We start from the raw sequence: 21,549 nt of genomic DNA on the forward strand, positions 1-21,549 counted from the left end.
TTGAACTAGGAGGGGCTGGTGTTTTCAACTGGGCTCCGCGTGTCAGTCTGATTGGACGACAGCGACACGTCTGCAAGCTCCACAGAGCAAACAGGAGATGAGACACCAAAATTGCGGCATTGGTTGGCCGAACATCTTCCTGCTCTCTCAGGCTGATTTAATTGTAAGAATGGGTGACGGAGGAGTTCAGGCCCAAGGGGGTCACTGGGTCAACCTTATTTTCTCACCCCGGCTTCCCGGGCCCGTGGAGATGGGGGTCAGTGTGTCAAATTAAATCTCATTCCTGGGTTTCCCCTCCCCTGCTGTCATGTATATTCATCGGAGCTCTGGGTGCCCACCACTTCTGGAAATTCACAAAAAGGTTAACTGCTAAAATAAATAATAAAAAATGTCCCCTGTTAAATCTGTTGACCTTGTGGTTATAAGCCCTTCTGTCTGAGCAGTCTTGAAATTCTTCTTCCATTAAAATGCCTTCACTGTATAAAAATGAACAGACATGCTTTTTCCTATTAGAGAAATTAAATTCAAGTTAGTGGAGATGCACCAAAAAATCTGCGGGCAACTAAAATCAGACGATTTTACGCCTGACCAGTGATTGAAGCTAAAAATCTGACCTTTTTTCCAATCTTTGAACGCATGTGGTCATAACAAGCACTAAGAGATTGTTCTGACATTATTGTTTGTTTCAAAAGTTACTAGAAGGAAGAATATATTTTCAGTATGGTGAGTTACCTACAATAAAGACAGAAGGAAGGCAGTGAATTTTCATGTCAGCTGTTCAGTTTATTAAACTTAGGCTTCAGCAGGAAGCTTAACTTATCACAACACAGGTTCTCAGTTTTCATCTTTTGGAATCATTTCTAACATTTTGTCAGAATTTAGAAGCTCTCACAATTAAGAAATGGGTTTACTAATTCTAGACGTGAGGAAAAGTTTATACTGCTAATCATGTTAAGTGACCTAATTGCTCATTTTTGACATGGAGGACACTTCGTAATTTCCAAATGTTTTGCCTTAGATTTGAAGACATTAGTAAAACCTGCCTTTACGGCAGAGCATTGTAATGCCAAGTGCTCTCTCGGACTCATTGTGTGACGACAAAGCTTATGGATGTGGTACAACAGAAGAACGACTTCAGGTGCCTATAATAGTTACATTAAATGATTTAATGGTTTGGCATTCTAACAAATAATAGCAGATTAATTCCTTTTCTTTCAAATAGGTACAACTGTTACTTATTTTTACTGGTCCTTCCACTAAAACTTATCTTAGGATGCACTTCTACATTTTGAGGTGTGCTAAATAAACAATAAAGAATTGAAAAGTTGTGTAGTTTATGTTTTTTTTTATGTTTTTAACCGAAAAGTTGACTAAAATGGTTTGTTTATAATAATCCCTGGAGAGAAATTGCCTAAATTCAGTATCAGCAGGTCAAATCTTCCCAGGGTCTCTACTGTAGTTTTTGGTTGCTCCAATTCATAATTTACTTTCCAGCGTTACTGCAGTCACAAATATTGTTTATCCCTTATATCTCATTCTAAAATGGGCCTTGTTGCTCTTGATAATGAATGCAGATTACATCCCTATAAATTAACATGCACCTATGGGTTCATCTGCTTTATGCTCAATGTCTCAGATGGATATGTGCACCTGCACGACAGGCCACCTGCACTCGGCTTATTAGAGGCAATATATTAAAACGCAGGAGCACAAGATGGCTCCATTTAGCTTTTATTTCACAAATTCAGAGTGAGCTTAACCTCGGTTCAAAGGCCATCCTCAGGGTGACACTTAGCATAATTGCATAAGTGTCTTAACTGTTTCCCCCCCAGCTCAACGTGGTCATTTATAATAAATGTGCAGACTGGAAACCCCTTAACTCATTCTGGTATGACACATTACCACCACCACTATATGCTTATGTTTTTAACAAGCCCGCTTATATTGATTAATGATGCTGAGCAAATACTAACCACTTAAACCTGCCGTATTAATCAAATAGTCTAAAATATTTCTATAAATATTCCTAATCTCCAGCAGGACAGGACCAATTTAAATCTATAAATACAATTGTAAGCGGAAAATGAATTATGAGCATTAAATTATTTGACAGCAGCAATAGTCCTGATAAATAATTCATTATGTGGGGGGCAGGTAGTAATTAGCTCATGTGGTGCACAGACAGAACAGACAGGAAAGGGTTTCCTGAACTATCTGAGACTTGATGCTGTAAAATCTATAGTTCTTTCTTCCTTCCTCGAGCTAAGAGCCTTTTCAGATTCTGCTGCCCGGCTGCCCAAAGGAACGGCTCTCTTCTAAGACACAGTATCTCCCCTCTGTCTTTTCCTTTCTCTGTTCCTCCTCCTTTTGTTCCCTTTGTACCGATCAAAATTCATGCTGAGTAGAAGGTTATGGGCCTTGTAAACGCACACTGCGCAGTTTGGTTTTAATCTGATTCCACCTGGCCCTCCTAACAGCATTTCAGATCCCTAATATCATTCCGCTGGTGCGACTGCGGCCGGGATTAGCCGGACTAACGATCTAGCAGCTCGTACTACACTTGCAGCTCCTCAGCTTCCAAGAGGAGAACAGTGGAGCTCTCGCCTTCTTTCTCACCTGAGAATGAAATTCAGAACATCGGCATGAACACGATTTGTTACAGTCAATTTGAAAGTATTCCCGCAGAGAGGAGGACACTGAAATAGTTCTTTCACCTCGTTTTATGTTTGACCAACCAAAACTGTGTCCGAGATCCAGCCGGAGCAGTGAGGAAATTCTTGTTACATGTCCCAAAAACATCTCTTCACACTTGTGTGTGTCACATCCCTGCTACCTGATCAGACTGTGTAAGTGCGGGGGGGAATTATACGGTGGGGGTTGACATCAGCAAGCAGGGCGGTGGTGATATCAGATGCCCCGACTGGGGGCAAATCTGTCTTGAGGGCCTCAAGCGATGTGGCCTGATAAGCCATTGGCCCCAGAGTCAGCGCTGGTAGGACGAACTCAATTAGCTCCTGACAGAGCTCCCCACCACAGACAGACACACAAGCAGCTGCCAGGCTGACCTCTCCTCCAGGGGCCAGCGGTACCTTTTAGCGCTCCGACACGCACAGGCGGGGAGTCATTTCTGGGACGGACGAGACCCAAAATCTTCACAACCTCAGAAAAGGAAAATAAATGCACTGATCAAGCTTTCCCTGGCCAATATAAACTTAAACATTTCTTCCAGATGTGAACTGTGGACTGTGATTTTTTTTTCAAATGTAAGGACAATAGAGAGAAAATGTGCAGGAGTAATTACAAAATTATTTTTATAGACTGATTTTTATTCAACTGAAGCAGAAGTTGGGTGATACACTTTCCAGAAAATTATGGGGGCTCTTACTTCGGGGGCTAGAATAAAAAATAAGCTTTATTCGAGGTCAAAGCTGCAGATTCAAAGTATTTAACCCACCTGTCACCAATCAGAAGTGATTCAGAGTTCAACTCTTTTTTAAATTTATTTTAATAAACTCAAAAACACTACTGGGGTTGTGTGAGTTGTTGGTTTTAATTTATCAAACAAAAAGGGAACAACTCTTTTTTTTCAGTTAATAAATATATCACCGAGTAGTGTTTTTAACCCTTAACACCAATCAAAGAAAATTTGTCAGATTCTGAGCATGGAACAAATTTAGAGATGGCGCATACAATCTTTGGGTGCTTGAGTTGTGTTCTAACACAAGAGCCAGCAGTTTTGTTTTGGACCCAATTGATGCTTAAAAATGTGCAATTCTCCAAAAATATGCTGTCTGGATTTTGCATCTCTGATTTCAAGTTAAAGACCATCAGGGGAATACAAGGCTGAATTACTCCTGGGACAGTGAGCATGAACGTGTGTTCAAATGCATGTTTCTGCTAAATACAGAATATAAAAAATGGAACTATTGGGGGAGGAGGGTTGGTTTGATGGCTGTGGTTAGGTTGGAAGCAAACCCGGCATTCCAGAGGGACCAATCCAATCTATGACGGAGAGGCCTCTAATTTTGGAGTTTCTCATTCATTAGTCCTGCTCTGGCAGAGAGAGATGACTGAGGGGAGGAGGAGGGAGGAGAGGTAGACCTGAAAGAGAGGAGGGCCCTCTTTATTAACAGATATGCCAGACACTCAGGAGAAGCTGACAGAGATTTATGATGTGCAGATCCATAGAGGCAAACAAAAGGAAAGATAAAAAACAACAACATTGGAATCAGGAAGAGCGAGAAGGCAAAGTAAGAAAGGAAAAAAAACATGATGAAAAGTTCAGATGCACCGATCAGTCGGACGGAGATTGAAACATATGATTACCCCTGATTAAATTTAAATTTCTCTTATTCATTAAATGCATTGAAACTTAAAACACCTAGCGATTAAAGCTAAAAGACACTTGGATGAACCCTGTGTGGATTACTTAAATATCTGCCAACCTTTCTTAGGAAAAACTGATTCACGATCTGAACTACAAATCAGATGGAATTCAAGCCTTTCCTACTTAATTCCTAAGACTTTAGTCTTTTTTTAATTTAATTTAAATTTTGTTTTTGCTCATTTTTGAGCTTAGAGTGGTTGTGAGGTGACACGGACTAAAGGAGGAAACTAATTGCACCTTTACTCTTATTAATGTTTTTTTTTTTTGCTGGTTTGTTTGTTTTAATTTTTCTTTGTGGAAGCCTTTACTGGGCTTTTTGTTCCTTGCATTTGTAATTGATTTTAAAATTAATAAAAAAATTTTAAAATCTCAAAAGCTATTGACACATGCAACTAATATGTAATGTTTATTGCTTATTTTATAATTGGTTGCTGTATTATACTTTTATCACACAAGGCATTTTGAACTACCTTGTTGCTGAAATGTGCTATAGAAATGACTTGATATGAGAACCTTAAACTATTACCTCTATCAAAAGATCTGCAACACATTTTCATCACATTCCTAATATAAACAAATCTGTATCAAAACTGAAATCAGCAGAAGATAAATGGGAGAAGTAAAAAACAAAAATTGGTATCAGCCAGGAAAAATCTGATCAGCACATCTCTAAAGAAAAGAGAAAAAAAAGAGTCAGAGAAAGAAATGTTTATTGTTACAACTGGAAAGGAGGGTCCCAGATCAATAGTGGGCAAGCTAGGAACATGTGCAGGGTTACCACTTGAGGGGACCGCAGACTGGATAATTATGTTTTTTTTTAAGGACTGCAGCAAAAGATTATATTTAGCTGCTTCGCAGTTATGTCATTATAGTCTTTAAAAAGCCATGAGCTCAGTCCACCGCGACAACATGAGCCCCATGCTCCGGCAGGACCACGAGACAGAGCCGGCCCAGAAGCAGATCACATCTATTGATCCATCCCTCCCGCCTCCTTCCATCAGAGGAGCTACTGGAAAGGAAAGAAAGGTCCTCTTGTGATACAGGCGCTGCTGTTTGTCTGACGTAAACTGTCTGCCGCACTGGGCAGATCCTGTTCGTCTAAGGGGGCTGATTTCAGGATGTTGAAGGAAGTAGCCAGCTAATGATAGAGCTACTGTCAGTGGGGGAAATGTGGGAGCGACTGTCTAAGAAAGGAATTAACGCGCTGCCCATGCAGCCCCGGTGGGGAAAAAACTCTCTGCAGGATTGAACTGTTCATCAAACTGTATGTTAAAGGAAAGATCTGGGATAATTCCAGCCTCCTACAGAGTACATCTGGGATCAAGTTTCTAATTCTGCCTTTTCATTAAAACAGATTACCATTCTTCACATCCATTGTGAGGCACAGTCATGGTTTAATTTGACAACATGAATGTGCAGTGTCTTTAAAAATTATGAAAAGTAATTACGCACAACTGGAATAAGATTGTTTCTGCCGAACCAAACAGATTTCATTAACACCAGTGATGTCAAATAAAATTATTATTGGTTGTAATTTCAGTCGAAAGCATTCCTCCAAAACTAACATTACAATGTATTGAAGTTATTTATTCTGAAAATAATCTTTTATATTAAGAATTAATAATAAAAAAAGATGTGTCCACACAAATAGGAACAAACATGGATTCATTTACATGTCTATATATTTACTTTTGTTGAATAAATAAAGAAAATAATGAAAACACCAGGCACAATCTTATGCTATGATATGTTACTGATCCGCTGTCATCAAATCCCAATTCACTCTTCTAACATGTCAAGTCATTCTTCTGGCAAACCCTCACTTCGTAATTTATAGGGAGAGCAGAGAAATGAGAAAATGTGCTTCTCTTCAGATTGGCTGGAATGCATTTTAACATAAAAGCATTAAAATAATTCTTAGATTAGACAGATTGTGTGATAAATTACAAAATTTGAAGATAATTAATCTGCCGATATGTCTTTCATTTGTAGGTGATTTCTAGTGAGACATGAGGTTCTCATAGTATGAAAATATCCCGGTTTTTATGACATTAAAGAAAATATAGAACAACTTCTAAATGTGGTATTACATTTCTGCTCATAATAACAAAATAGCTGATCATACTCTTGACAATCAGTCTGATCCACAGTATATTCAGCTGCTTAACAAATCCAATGCTTGTAACTTGCTTACTGTACTTTTACAACTTTAAAGGGATGATTTGGATATTGTGAAGTGAAATTCTGTTAAATAAGTACCGTTATTAATCTACCTGCAGTAGAAAGATGTCGTATCGCAGTGATTGTTTTAGAAAACAAAGCTACAAAATATGAGATCACAATAACAAGGATTTCAGTGTGAGCAAAACCTCAATCCTGAAGGACAGCTTGGATGCAAGATTATACTTCAGAGATCAAGCTTTGAAAATCTGCTTCTCAAAAATTACTTTAGGCCAGATTGATGGGACAGGACCGTCTTTAAGATTCACACCTGATCTAGATCTTAGCAATCAACATGCTAAAGCTCAAGAGTCTGGGAGAAAACTTTGTGATGGAAAAGGAAAGTGTGAGTCAATCAGTCGATATCGTCATCATAATAGTCATAATTTTATGAGCGTTCAAAGCCTACTTATTTGAACAAACACCACATTTTGGCTGATCTCCATATTGCATGTCTATGCATTCACAAGAAACCATAGTTACATTTGTTGTGTTTTTCAATTGCAACAACTTTCATGTTGCTAAAGTTGTATAAATCTTCCTTCCTTCTGGGATTCTGGCAGGAGCCATTTTGGATTTGGTAGCAGGCTGTTATTTGTGCAACAAAATCAAAGGTTGCACATTTCTGCAATCCCGCTCTTTTGTTTTAGAAGCCATGTCTGCAAAAGAAAACTTAAAAAAAAAACAGTCAAACTTTCTTTTAGCAAGACACGAATGTAGTACAGGAACAACTGTGGGAGGGGCAGCACTGTGGTACTGCATGCTCCACCATCCCAGCATGTTCGCTGACATCTATTTGAAAGACCTTAAACTACAGGAATAAAAGTTTTACAGTATTTGTAAGGTTCTAATATGAATAAAACACTCATGAAGTAGTAGTGTTTTTTTTTATATTGCATTTCAAAATGTGAATTATGGAAGCTTGAGCTTAAAATGAATATGAACATCAAATAAAAATCTAAGAAAGGAGGTAATTCTATCAAAAAGTTATTGGAAACCCTTGCTTGTGCTGAATAGTTTTAACTGTGTGTGTGTGTGTGTGTGTGCGTGCGCGTGTGCGTGTGTATGTGTCACAAACAGAGAAATATTATTACAGGGGGTTAAGGCTATTTAGCACAGTCGAATGTAAATCACAGGTTTAGACACAGTCACTGTGCATATAGGAGGACGAAGGCATAGAGCCATGCATGAAATTACTTCATTAATCTTCCTCTGATAGGCCGTCCTTGTTTAGGGGGGGAAACTCTACCTGCTTAAGACAAAGACCCAATCTCTCCACAGCCCCAAATAAATTACTCTCTGCAGAAGAAGATATAAACATAAAAAGACAAACTAGTTCAAGCACGCACACACACACACACACGCACACACACACCTAAATTGTCCAATATTAGTGGGCCAAAAAGCTGCAGGCTTATCAGGTGAAGATTTAAACACAATCAGATGTGTCAATGTTTGCAAAGGCTCACAGACACTGCGCAATCGCGACTCACGGGAACCGTTAAAATAATGATATAACATGTTAATCCAGTTGAAAACGCAACTTCATTTCTGCCGTTCAGGACGCATTCTGAAGCGCACATTTCAAACGGCGCCGCGGAGCACTGATGTTACTGAAGAAACTCCATTGTTATGACTGTCGCACGCTACAGCGGCCGACACAGTCACAGCAATAGCCTCCAGCTTTTTTACAGGCTCATCTCTACCAGCTGCCACACATTCTCTATAAATAGTGCTGGTAATAAAAAAAAAAAAAAAAAAAAAAAAAGCGGGTGGGCCTAACTGATTTATACGCTTGTGTCCACCACAACACCATTCAGGAATAATTAAACTTTGGGGAGATTTCCTGAATTAATGCGTCGCCTTTAGGAGGGGGAGGTGAAATCTAAACGCATGTCGCAGGTTCAGCAGTCAGTCACTCAGTGTCATCGTTTGAGTCTACTTGGTGCTGTGGGCGAGGTATGAAAAACCTACTGCGCTTTACCCGCCTGCTGTCCATTTCTTGCTGTCTTTGAAGTCTGAGGGGAAAAATACAGTTTTGAAAGGCTCCAATTTATTTAATGACTAAAACGAACGAAACGAAAGAAAATCTACAGCCTGCTTCGGAAAGATGTTGTAATTTTGAATGTAACACAAAATTAAGGAATTCAAATTATAAGTAATGCTTCAAACAATATGAACTCAAATTTGGTATTGCTTTCAATAACCTCAAAAAGGTGAATCTAAATAAGAGTTTTACATCTGGTGGACTTAATAAACAGGATTTTTTAAAAAGTCAGATTTTTCAGGATTTTACCTGCGTATCGTATCCCCTATCAAAATTAGAGTATTTTTACATATGACTGATTAATTGATGCATACTAATAAGATTGCATTTTAGTGAAGAGAGGTCACACACACACACACACAGGCAGACACACATCATCGTACGATCATAATATATTTGATAAAGGCAGGCGATATTACACAAAGCAACAACACACATGTTCAGAAAGGTTCACAAAACGTCAAGAAAGTCACAATAAAGCCATGAGATTTTTTTTATTACAAATTATGATATAATAAAATTTAATCAGTGAAATTATATTAAAAATCATAATTCAGCCATAGTAATTAAATTTAGACTTCAGCATGGCAGAGCAGCAACGAGCAGAATGGGAGCTGTGTTTTAAAATAATGATGAGCCTCTATTAGCAACAGTACACCCGCAAAAGTGGATGTGAAACACTAGCAAAACAAGCAGCTCGTTACTGTTACCATGGTAAGTTTTAAAGTTATTTTCTCAGGTCAGTTCAAAGGTCTAAAGTCTTTTCAATAGAATGCCAGAATTCTCTCTCTTAAAGTAGCAGTTGCTGACCCTCCCCCACTTGTTACTACACAGGGTTCGTGAACTGGATGCAAGAACATTATTATACCAAGGTTTGAAAAATGAGTTTTAAAACCATAAATATTTTCTTTTTTAACTTTCCTAAGCTTACAAGTCCTTTTCGAATCGATGTAGTTTTTGCCGTCTGTATGGAGCTTTGAGGAATTTACTGCTGCTGCACACTGCAAGTCAACTGGCTAAAAGTATAAGTGTGGCGTCATCTGTGGTAAAGCGCCACTAATCACTTTCATTTTAAATCCAGTTTGTTGAAGATGTAGGCCAATTCGCACACTGTAAAAGTGATTAAAAAATGCCGCTTTCACAATGCACACACAGTCAGTTCATGCCTTGCCAACTTTAGTTTTAAAAAGACATTAACTTAATGAGAATCATCAGTGAGAGTTGAAACTCCTTAAGTTTCAACAACATGACCATAGGTGTTTACAAGAAAAAGTGAGGAAAAAGTGCAGTAGCTTTCTTTCAGCAAGCTGACCGACAGTGTGCAGCAACAGATGGAGGAGGGGCAGTGTTGTTTCACACAGCACTATATGAACCTTGACTCCTGCCTTTTTTCTTTCATCATTTTAAAAATGGCTTTGAAACAGTAACTTAGATGGAACATTTTTTAGAAATTTGAAATTATATGAGCGTTTGTTGATATCGGTAATCTGCCTAGTTTTAAATTAATTTTTAATTTTGATAAGAATCCATTTGAGTTGTAACTACTTTAAAACCTCCCAACACGGACATTGAAATAATGGCAACAAACGCCGCAGTAGCTGCAGAGTTTATTGCAGAGGGGACCTGGTGAAGCTGTCAGTGAGAATCAGAGCTGCTGCTGTGACGGACGGTTTCATTATTGATTTCATAAATAAACAAAGCTAACCATCGATCCTAATGTTATTTTGCATTTCAATTACTGCTTTGAAACATAACCTTCAAACAACTGGCTGCTCAATACCAATGGCCTCCGCTGATAAACACCCATGTAGTTACTCCACATTACATCACATTTCCTACAGGAACTGCAGAGACAAACACTCTATAAAAGATTTCAGTCTTTACAAGTAATGCAAACTTTACTTATGCAACACCAAAACACTTCATTTGTCACTTTTGTTGGGTTTTTTTTTCTTTTCAGCTTCGGATCTGCTGTTTGTACGTTTGAATACCTGCACATATGCATGTGTGAGTGACTAAAGAGGAGCCCTTGAGCGTCAGAGCAACAGGAAGAAGTGCTGACGCAACGTGTCAGTGATAGCACTTTGCTGCCACAAGGGCATGAGAGCCCACATAGGCTAGCATTATCCTTTCTAGACTAATGGACCTGGTTATTTTTAAACAGATTCTCACACTGCGGTGGAGGTGTCCAAGGTTACCATGGGCGAGAAATCCGGAGGGGGTGCGTTCAGCAGAGGCTGTTTGTTTCCATGCAGGTGGGTGTTGTGAAATAATCAAAGAAGGAAGGCAGGTAATCGCCAAGAGGTGGAAAGGCCAAATTTAAGATCTGAGGAGGCGGCATGTTATGACAACACTGAGATAATGGTAAAATGCACGCCAGTTTAAGAAAAAAAAAACTGGCTGAATTTATGCTGCATTTGTTAAAGCAACCACTCGACATGACAAGGGGAAAAAGAAAGCCTTCTACCATCATGTTAGCATGAACTTTAACGCTTCTGAGGCTACAGAAAAGTTGCCAACAACAAATTGCCAAGACACTAACTATTTTTGTTTTATCCCGAGTTTGGAGTCATTTTTACAACAAGAATAGGTCATACATCTATGTATCCTTCGGTTCCTGACTTCAGTGCTGTTCAGAGCATGGAGAAACACAGTGTCCCCCCCCCACTTCTTGCTGCACACTTTTGGTCAGCTGGTCGAAAGAGGGCTACTAATATTTCCACTGAGTAAACAATTTCATCAGTTTGGAAATATTTCTGGTGAACTCACTCTTTAAAGGGTAACATTGTTTTGAAAACTACAAGCGAGATACGTATCAAGATGCAGACTACCGCAGCAGATAGCCCAACTAGTTACCAAGTAAATAGTTACTCGTTTCTTATGAGGAACAGAACTGCAAAAAATTTAAATGCATCATATTCTGCATTTGAAAGTACTACTAAATTTAGAAATTTAGTGGCTGTTTATGGCATACATGTTTATTTTCTGTGTAAACACTGTAGTATGTAAACACTGTTGTAATTCTACTCACGGTTTTCCTGTGAACCTCATGTCAGTCCATAAATAGCTAAAATCACCTTTAGGTGTTCTGGAAGGTTTTTCTTTTTTAATCAATGACATAAACTGTCTAAGTTAAGAGTGGTTTTATGCTTTTATATAGTTATTTGGCAACCAAAACAAAGTGAGCTATTTTTCAGATACTTGTAGAATCTAAAATGTAAGTATATCTTAAAAAGCAGACGGGCTTGCAGTAAAGAACATACCTCAAAAATGTGTAGTTAATGAATATCAGTGTGTGCTGTTTCTTTAAGTTGTGAAAGAAACAGTCATTCACAACTTAAAAAGTTTGTTTCTTGTTAAGTGATCAAAATGTACTTTTCATGCTTTTTACATTAAGCAAACTATGAGCGCCATATCAGTTAAGCAGCTCACTGCATGCTGATAGCCTGACCAATTAACCACCTAATTCAGCCGTATGGAGAACAGAAAAAGCCACACTCTTCCTAACCCACCTATTGCTGCACACTGCCACTCAGCTGCAAACAGCAAAGATAAATTCAGCTGTTTGAAAATAATTTAATTGCTGGTGTGGGAACTAAATACGCCTCATCTCTTCACTTATTTAGGTAATGTTATTAAAAAGTATAGCATGTTCGCTACGAGTGGTATGTCATTTAAGCAGTTGGCTGCTGGCTCTTCCACCAATGGACTAATTAAACCAATATGAACTTCTTATTATTGTGTTGCTCTTTAAAAAGCATGTTTACTTAAAAATTGTGCAATGCTTTTCTTCAAAAGTCTAGGTATGAAAACCAAATTTACAATTAAAAGTTATACTTTCCATTATTTTTATTATTTTGGTCAATATGTTAGATCTTTCATTAGCAGTGGGAGTATTTGATGCCTTTCTGTTTTAGATTAAAACAATTAGACCCCCTTAATTGTGGCTACAGTTTTTGTGAATCTGTGATAATTTAACACTATGTTATCATACGTTGAGGATCTCTTCCCGGCCCATGCCTATTTTACAGTAAGAGTAATGATACTAGATACCAGAAATGAGAGGTCTCCAGCGTGGCCATTGGACTCAGGAATCTCTCTAATGATTTGGACAACAAAGCCCTGTTGATACAAGGAAGAAGTATTTAGAATTGGACAACAATCTCAAATTTAAGCACAAAAGAAACATCTGAAATCCTCCTAAAAGCTGTGAGAGATTAAAGCGACAGGTGGAAGTCCACGGCCTGGCCACAGGGGCCAGCAGCTCCTGGCCCGCAGTGGGGTGGCCATCCTCGTCCAGGAGGCTTTTCTGGTAATGTATTCTGAAACCAAATTACCGTAAGCTGATCCCATCTGGATAGTGTCTGAGCGCGGCTGCTTTGGTTACTCACCACTGCCTCTAACCTGCGATAGCATCTCCATGAAGACAGCAAAAATCTGATTAACCCAATAACAATGAAACACTTGGTCAGAGAGCAAGGAGCTTTTAACTTAAGATACACTAATGCAATTCCCGCGCCTTGTTTTCTGAAACCTAATAAGAATCAAGCGGACGGACCACCAGAGATGGCTGTTTGCAGGCTCTAATGCAGCAAGCTGGGAATGAAGTCAAATAAATTGAAATCTAATTCATCACTGTGCGCTAACTTCTTTCTGCCTCTCTAAAAATACATTAAAAAGCTCTTATTTCAAGACGGGAAATTGGATAGCCTTGTTAGTTTATTGCAGTGGCTGTGCCAGGGATAAAGGAAAGCGTGGGTGTTGAAAGATGTTTAGGAATGAAAGAAGTAAAATCCCAATTCACTGCTGCTCAATTCTTGTTATATTTTTTTTTTTTGTTCTTTGTTTTCTTTGGAGCAAGCAGCAAAGAATTCACACTTGCAGCCATGACGGATTTCTGACCAGTGTGAACAACTGCTGCATTGAGCCCGTCACACTCACATGCTCAAAGAAAATAAGGAGATATTTACTTTTAACTTAACAGAAACAATAGCACTAGAAAGAATCTTAAATTACAGTGGAAAACACACTCAATTGTAAGTGTAAACTTGTAATATATTAATGTTTTGTGGAATTTCTATTACAGGCTTTCTACAATTGCATATCAGTGTGTTAAAAAAAAAAAAAACTACTTTACTTCAGTCTGATGCCCGGAAAGTGGCGACACCCTCGAGACAATCTAAAGTGTTTTATAGAGATTCCACCACAGTAATGTGCAAACTGCAAGGCGCGAAAACCTCCAATAGAGATCATTTACCCCAAGCATCACTTCTACATCCAGCCCCTCAGCGAGAGTTTGAAAACACCAGCGAAAATGAGACACCGCTGAAACAAAATTTACGTCCAGAGTTGGAGAGGTTTCCCCAGATCAGCTGCTCCACAGTGGACAAGTCGTCAGGTCAGAGGTAAGAATTTCCATATGAAACGAGAGGCGTCTTTTCTCATGAAGCGGTGTGAAAAGTAAGTCTTATATTACAACTTGGCATCAAAAACATTCATTCTTAGGGTGCTTATGGATTACCAAACGTTAATTGCAAATTATAAATTTAACATTTGCAAGCTTTATTAAATTAAGCCTTTTTCAATGCTAAAGGAATCATCGTAAAATCTATTTCTAATATTTAAAATTTTCTACAATTTCCCCTTATTTGTGGCACATTTATAAACCTAAAAGAAATTTGCTCCATTTTACTGGTAAAATCTGTCTTATAGATTCTACGCAGATTTTTTTTCTTATTAGTTTAACGTCATTCATAATTGGATAAGTTAATTAGCCAACGTTTAACTAAAATAATTTTTTTAATTCAGAATTAAATACTGGTTGTGAGAAAAAAAAATTTAACAGATCTCCAAACAAAATGAGTTTTACTGCTTTATTTTTTCTTTAACAGCAATAAATACTCATTAAATATTAGTTGGAAACTACATTTGTGGGGAAAAATATTTAAATTAAAAAATAAACCGTGGGGAAAAATAATGCTAATTTAGTTGTCATTTTATGTTAAAAGGTAAAAAGTACTGTATCAAACATTAGAAAGCAAAAAGCATTTAAACTTATAAAACGTTAAAGAAATTTTGTGATTCATGTTTAGGTGATGTCACATTAAAAAAAAACATAAAGCACATTTCAGGAGAAATCTGATGCATTTGCACAGGCGTAGAAGGTAAAATAAACACAAAAACTGCTTCACTGATATGCAACAAAATTATACATTTTAATTAAATATCGGTTTTAAAAATTACTATGTAATTCAAAGGTTATAATAAAAAGCTTCCCAATAATTAACAAAAAGGAGAAAATTAACACACTAAGAAAAGTAAAATCTCTAAACATTTCTGGTGAATCTCATATGTTGCACAGACAAGTAGTTTAGTTTCAAGTGTAATAAAAACAAAAAGGTTGCAAAAACCTTATTTTTTCTAGCTTAGTTAAATAATTTTGGTAACTTTCTCTTAAAATAGATTAATATTTTTAACACCGAAAAGCAGTTTATTTAGTCTTAAGTCATAAGTGTAAGTTACTGGTGGACTGATGAAGTTAGAAAACCAGCGTGTCCCAGCAGCAGCCAGGAGCTGTGAGGAGGTGCAGCTCGCCTGCACAGCGTGCTGCTGCCTGGGACAGACCTATCGGCTCTCTGAGGTTACTCAGGCTTTCCGTTCCTCTTTTCCCAACTCGCAAAATGTACATTTTGCCATGTAGTTCATCCTTTCTGATTCCAAGCATTCACACTAATCTCATCTCCTCACAATATCACTCTCATTCCGCCTGGGCGGACGGCTCGGGCAACAAAGCCATCAGCGAACAAGCTTTTAACCCAACTGGACAGGGGACCCGTACGATTCAGTGGTGCAAAGTAAATCAATCAGGCACGCTCCAAATGAGACTTTTACATACAAAGACAGATGCTTACAAAATATTTTAGACACGTGCACCTGCTTAATCTGCTGTCAAGTCTAACCTGAATTAAAATCCCTCAAGGCACAAAAAAGTGAATATTTACAGAAGTTGGAACGACGAAAAAGAAGAAGCTGCAGTTTTAATTACAAAAAGTTATATATATATATATATTTTTTTTTTTTGGTTCGAGAGATGTCAAAAATATAAGATGAACAGTGAACTTAAGTAAGAAAAATGGAAAAAGGAAATAAAAGTTCAATGCAACAGCTGGGTTAAACAGAAAAGTGAAAGGTGGAAAAGAGAAACAAGCTGCACCTACTGGTTATGATAGCTGAGAGGGTCTGGAAGACAAAGTTCGGAAATGTCCATCAGTCCAGTTTTAGCATTCCAGGAATGAGAGGAAGAGGAAAGAGAAAACAACTGAGACCCGCTTCTTCCCCAAATGATAGCACAGCACCCTCAGAGACAACGACGCCGCAAAAAGCCCCTCCGGCACCGCGCTCCCCCCCCCAACAGCCTGCACAGGTATGTCGGGCTCTGATGAACCGAGAGTGTGTGTGCGTGAGCATGTGTGTGGCGTGTGTGTGTTTATGTATATATAAGTGTGCGAGAGAGAGAAAGAGTGTGTGTCTGAGTGTATGTAAGAGAATTTGAGAGCGAGAGAGAGAGAAAGAGAGGGAGAGGCTGAAAGGAGGGGGGAGAGGAGGAAGGACAGATAGACGGAGAGGTAAAAAGGGGAGGTGAGAGACTGAGGAGCGCAGGCAGCAGCGGGATGAACGCTAAGATGGAGAGAGCATGAGAGTGCGAGCGAGAGGAATGACTCTTTCCATGCTCGGGATAGGGCTCTTTAAGACTCAAGGGCTTGATGAATATGGAACAGCTGCTGTTGGCTGGCTCCGAGGGGCAGGACTTAAAGCGACAGAGGGGCCGGCGAAGCTCCGGGGAGGAGGGATCCGAACGATCGCTCGCTCACTCATACAACAACAAGGCTCACACGCATGTAGACAAAACACCGAATTGCGTGGGCAACAGAGATGCAGCAAAAAGGGCTCAGTTTTAATCTGAAACATAGAAAAAGTCTGATCCTCAAGGCTGTGAACTACGAGTCAAACACAGATGCAGGTGATTTTAAAACAGAGAGTGGAAATACTTTCTCATCCTTTTCTTTTTTCACAAAAATGTCTTTTTATGCGTCCAGATACTTGGAAGATTTTACAGACTTTTGTAGATTCAATAACTCACAGTAACAATCTTGCACAGATTTCAAGGACTAATTCAAATTCACATTCCTGGTACTGATTCCGATTTAAATCAACTGAATTTTATTTTATTTTTTTTTACTTTTTCCAAGAATGAAAAACAAAGAAGGGAGAAAATGTGATGCAGGTTTGATACAACATTCAAATAGTTAAACAACAAAACTCCCCATAGATCAGCTTTTAAAGATTACAAAAGAATCTGACTGCTTGGAAGGAAACTATTAGATAAAAATAACGACACAAAGTACTGTTGCTGCAGCAGGGACTGCATCATGAAGAGAGCGAGATCTGTCAAATATTCAAGTCTAAAACCGGAAGCTATGTTTGCTCAAGTGTCTGTTTCACCTTCAAACATGCTTCAACAAAAATGGAGAAATGCACCAACCAGGCTTTTCCCAAGCAGATACTAATTTCTGGTCTTATTTGAAGACAATCTTGCTGATTCAGATTTAGCCTTTGTGCCAACTTAACAAATTACTTTTAAAGATAACAAAAAGTTTTTAGGCCTCAGTAAAATATGAAGGATTAAACACTTCATAAGACTAAGTAATAATTTATAGTACTGTAAATCCAGATGAAAAGACATCATTAAGCCAGCTAAGAACTTGGAATTAATACTGTTTGTCCAAACAAAAAAACAAGTTTACTTCAACTCTAAATGCTGTTTTACAAAAAGAAGTGAACCAGGGTTTTATTAGTCTTTTTGAAGCTAAGTTTCTTTAATGTCTGACCAATTTAGAATTTTATTTGTCTAATAACTATGACACAAAGAAGACAAAATGTCCTGCTGGTTGTTTTGGTTGTTTTATAGAGGGAGTATCCAACAGAAAAACAAGACATTGCAAAAATATTCCCACTTACGCATCAAAGTCTATTTCCACGTTATTTATTAGATTTTTATTAAACATAACAAAAATTGCATTAAAGTGCATGTTGTTGATTGATGCATTTATTTACCTCTTTCTCTGATTTTTTTTATTTTTTTTTATGAATAAAATGAAAAATTGAGCATCCGCTCACTTGGAGCATCTCTAAATAAAATCAAGTCTGACTCCAGCTGAAGTTTCTGAAAGGTCCAGAGAGAAGATCGGTTGACTTTACCTGCTACAAAGCTCAAGAACAAATCCCAGTATATGTTTTACTGAACTGTGTGCTTTAGCTGTATTTTTGGGTGTTGCATGTGAGACAACCATTGTAAAGCTTTCCCCACCTGTGAGAGATGATCTCAGGCCATAAGTCACACTCTTGGAAGCCCGATCGGCCTCCAAAGGAGCGGAAAATCCAGCTCTGTCTACTCTAACCCCAGCTTTAGAAGCGCCTGTGTTTCTGTGTTGATCGAGCTCAGTAAGAATGCAGAGAATGCAGATAGCATTTCACAGTCAGCGAGGGTCTCCGTGTTACTGTATCCCCACATTATAGGAACAGAGCTTACCATGGCATCCTGACACTCGACTGAGTCCGGCCAAAGGAAAACAGCAGACTGCCCTCTTCTCAGAAACTCACAAGGTGCCCGGAGGGTGCTGCCCGGTCTCTACGGCAAAGGTACGAGAGAGCAAGGAAGAGCCGGCTCTCTAGGAGATTCATGGAAAAAAAAAAAAACAGTGTGTGGCATCGCTCTGCTACTGTTCAGTTTTCTCTGCTGAACAGGAACAGAATAAACCCCCTGGAGGGGAATCCAGTTCCATTCATCGGCTCACGTTTCCATAATCGATGCAAAAACATCACGCAGTCCCTATTGATCATCACAGGCCTACTGATGTGCAGCAGCACAGCCTCCACGCTGACACAGATCATGCAGCAGCTGCTCTCTTTTTGCCACTAAATTAAGGAAAATTCTATTGAGATTCAAATGGAGTCAGTTACATTTTTCTCAGATTACAAAGAGTTTCATAAGTACAGAAAACTGGGCATGTTTATGGGCTTAGCTCTGCAAAAGAATGACTTCAGAATCCAAAAAAATTATGAAGTGCAATGCTTTTAAAGTAGAATGTTAGGACATCAATATATCTGAGACTAGTTTGTTTTTATGCAACTTTTACCTTCCTACTGACAGCTAAATTCAGTTACTAAAAATGTTCTGTAGCTTTTAAACGACTTCATGCTTAGCATTAGGTCCCTGCTGTTGTTGTAGTTGCTCCCCACATTATTTATTTATTTACATATATGTAAAATCACCGTGTGACAGCTGATTTTACAGCATCGGGTCAGATACAAGTAAAGAATAGCTCTGCAGCACCTTAAACTCTGGCATCAAAACAAACATGTCAATATCTAAAATTTAGTTGTTTTCTTTTCTTTGCTGTTTTTCACGTCTTTAATGAGTTTTTGTCTGCAATTTTCTATTAGAAATCATGAACCATTATAATCAAGAGTCAGAACTCCCTCAATACCAGTCAATAGGTGCAACAACAAATAACATATACTTTGATGCACCGCTCTTAAGTTTAATAATAATAATTAAAAAAAGATAAAGGCAGGGAACATGTGCTTTTATGCATAACTGGGAATGATCCTGTATTTCCTTCATTTGCTCTTGAAATAAAAATACTAATTCCATCCAAGCATCTGCAGAACTTTTTTTCCCCTTTGCTTGTATTTTATGTAGGATCAGCAGAAAGTGTAAGCAAACTGTATAAGAAAAATTCAATGCAGAAGTTCTACATGTATTAAGCAAACATGCTAAGTAAATACCTCATAGCTCGAACGATATTAACAGATTGATAATTTATTGCTAATTCAATCATTTCTGCCTCCTGAGGTTTTTTGTAAAAGCATGAGCAATGCAAAGCGAGGATAAAAAGTGCTGTGGTGGAGGGTGGGCTTGACCAGAGGGGGGCCCCTGATAAAATTCTGCTTAGGGCCTCATACAGCCTTGGGTCGGCTCTGTTTGGATGCCTTACAGTACTCCAAAAAGAAAAACCTGAATGAGTTAAAAAAATAGAAATCAATAGAAAGCAGGAATCTGCATCAGCCAGTTATAAGTTGTTAGGTGCAACATTAGTTACTAAAATGATAATTCCCCGCCAAAAAAAGTAACTTCCAGTTAAAGGAACCAGTTAGGAATGTTGGCATAAAATGTATTCAAATTTATTTGTAATAATAATAAAGTAAAGATGTTTGATTCATAAGAATAGATGAAAAGTTCAAACCTGAACACTTAAATATGTTTCTTTTTCATCAGAGAAACAATCTTCTCATATCTAATCACGTTAAGTTGCACTGTTAGAGTTTGGAGCAGAGTTTTACTAAACAGAAACACTGAGAGCTCGTATTACAAATAAAGTCGCATGATTAAGATTAAGATTTTACGCATCTAACAAGTAATTTAAAGCAAATAGCAATAGACTAAACTGTAAAAAAATATATATATATATATATAAATATATACCGAAGCTTTAGCTGCACACTGAAAAAGTCAAACCGAGAAGATAAATCAGCAACTGTTCCCAGAGGAAAGGTGTTGATTTACACGGCTCAATTGGACCTAAACTGGTGTAAAATGCACGCGAGAAAACATTAAAAAATAAAACAAAAGGGGGCGGGGGGAAATCTTCACATAACGTGCCGAATGTGTTATGAATGTGTACCTTACTCGGACAGGTCATGTCCCATCCCCGCCGCCGCTGCAACGAGCACAGGCTGCGCACTGGCTGTGTGGAAGTGGAGTCTCCAGGTGTTGCTGTTGGTTAGGCTCCGTCTGTGCGTCTGAGCGCGCCGTTTAACCGCCGCACACCGCCGACGCACCGTGAACTCCTCCTCCGGTGCGCGCCCTGCGGCTGAACCAAACACCTCCAAATCCGCGGAGCTCGGGTCAAATGTGGTTCAAGATCAGGGAAAAGTTCTGACGCAAACGTCTCTGTCTTTTTCTGTTTCTTTGATTATTTTATTTAATAAATAAAACTTTTTTCTTCTCCCCCACCTGCATCGTTCTCTAGCAATGTTCCTGTGTGTTTGTAGCAGCAGCTGCACTCTAATTTAGCTAGTTTTGCCTCTTTTTTTTTCCACCTCTGCTCGGGGTTGAGCGTTGTGTGGTGGGTGGGTTTTCACCTGAGAAAACAGGAGGTGAGAGCAGACAGATCACTGCTGCAGGCAGGCAGTCGGTCAGTTTCCACAGTTGATGAATAAATAAGAGACCAATGGCAGCGTCGCGTCTGTGTAGCAGAGATCACAGTTACTGTGTCAAGTGACAGACTTGTTAGTTTTTGTAAATATTTTTTTTTCAGATAAGTATTCACAGGTTAGCCTGGTATTTAGCAGGGGCGTTGCTAGAGCTAAAGCCAAGCTGGTTCCAAGGTTTCTGTTTTTGTTAAATATTTAATGTAAATGTGTATATTTCTAAGCCTATAGAAGTATGTATGTTAATAAATGTTAATAATGATGCCTTTTTTTTTTCTTTTTTTTTTCTGCAGTGTTCTTCCAAACAATAGTGTGGGACAGGTTGCCTTGCAGTGTCATGGGTACATTTTCATCACAAATTGACAATACATCAGTAGTTGATGTAGCTTTAGTAGAAAATGCTTGTTTAGTTAACATAATAGTTTAATCCTAAAATGTGGATAAAAACTAGAAATTAAAATTTTTGGCAGATATACTAGAATAACAATATCACTTATTATCCCACAGTGAGGAAAGCATGGTTATTCACACAAAGATAAAAACAGAAGAAATGGGCTGCATTTTATACAGTAAGTGTAATAAAACTGCTGTCTAATCAAGGAATTTGCTGCTAATTTCCTCT

General features: G+C 38.4%; 1 protein-coding gene across 7 annotated transcripts in view; it reads right to left on the reverse strand.

Moving 5' to 3' along the window:
- Positions 1-20,758, reverse strand: part of esrrb (estrogen-related receptor beta) — a 58,858-nt gene extending 38,100 nt beyond the window's left edge. The window contains exons 1-2 of one of the 7 annotated variants that reach the window (XM_008400283.3): positions 20,399-20,758; positions 18,244-18,382 (exon numbers count right to left, since the gene is read on the reverse strand). In XM_008400283.3, the coding sequence (XP_008398505.1) occupies positions 18,244-18,251 (8 nt within the window). In that variant the 5' untranslated portion in view covers positions 18,252-18,382; positions 20,399-20,758. Of the gene's footprint in view, positions 1-12,707; positions 12,777-13,045; positions 14,448-15,871; positions 16,416-18,243; positions 18,383-20,398 lie in introns of those variants that run through there. The other 6 variants (XM_008400277.2, XM_008400278.2, XM_008400282.3 and 3 more) reach the window with 6 other exon arrangements.
- Between the last annotated feature and the right edge of the window lie 791 nt (positions 20,759-21,549).

The sequence above is a fragment of the Poecilia reticulata genome, chromosome 22, assembly GCF_904066995.2.
Source record: "Poecilia reticulata chromosome 22, P_reticulata-male-v2, whole genome shotgun sequence".
In the NCBI taxonomy this organism is placed as follows: Eukaryota; Metazoa; Chordata; class Actinopteri; order Cyprinodontiformes; family Poeciliidae; genus Poecilia; species Poecilia reticulata.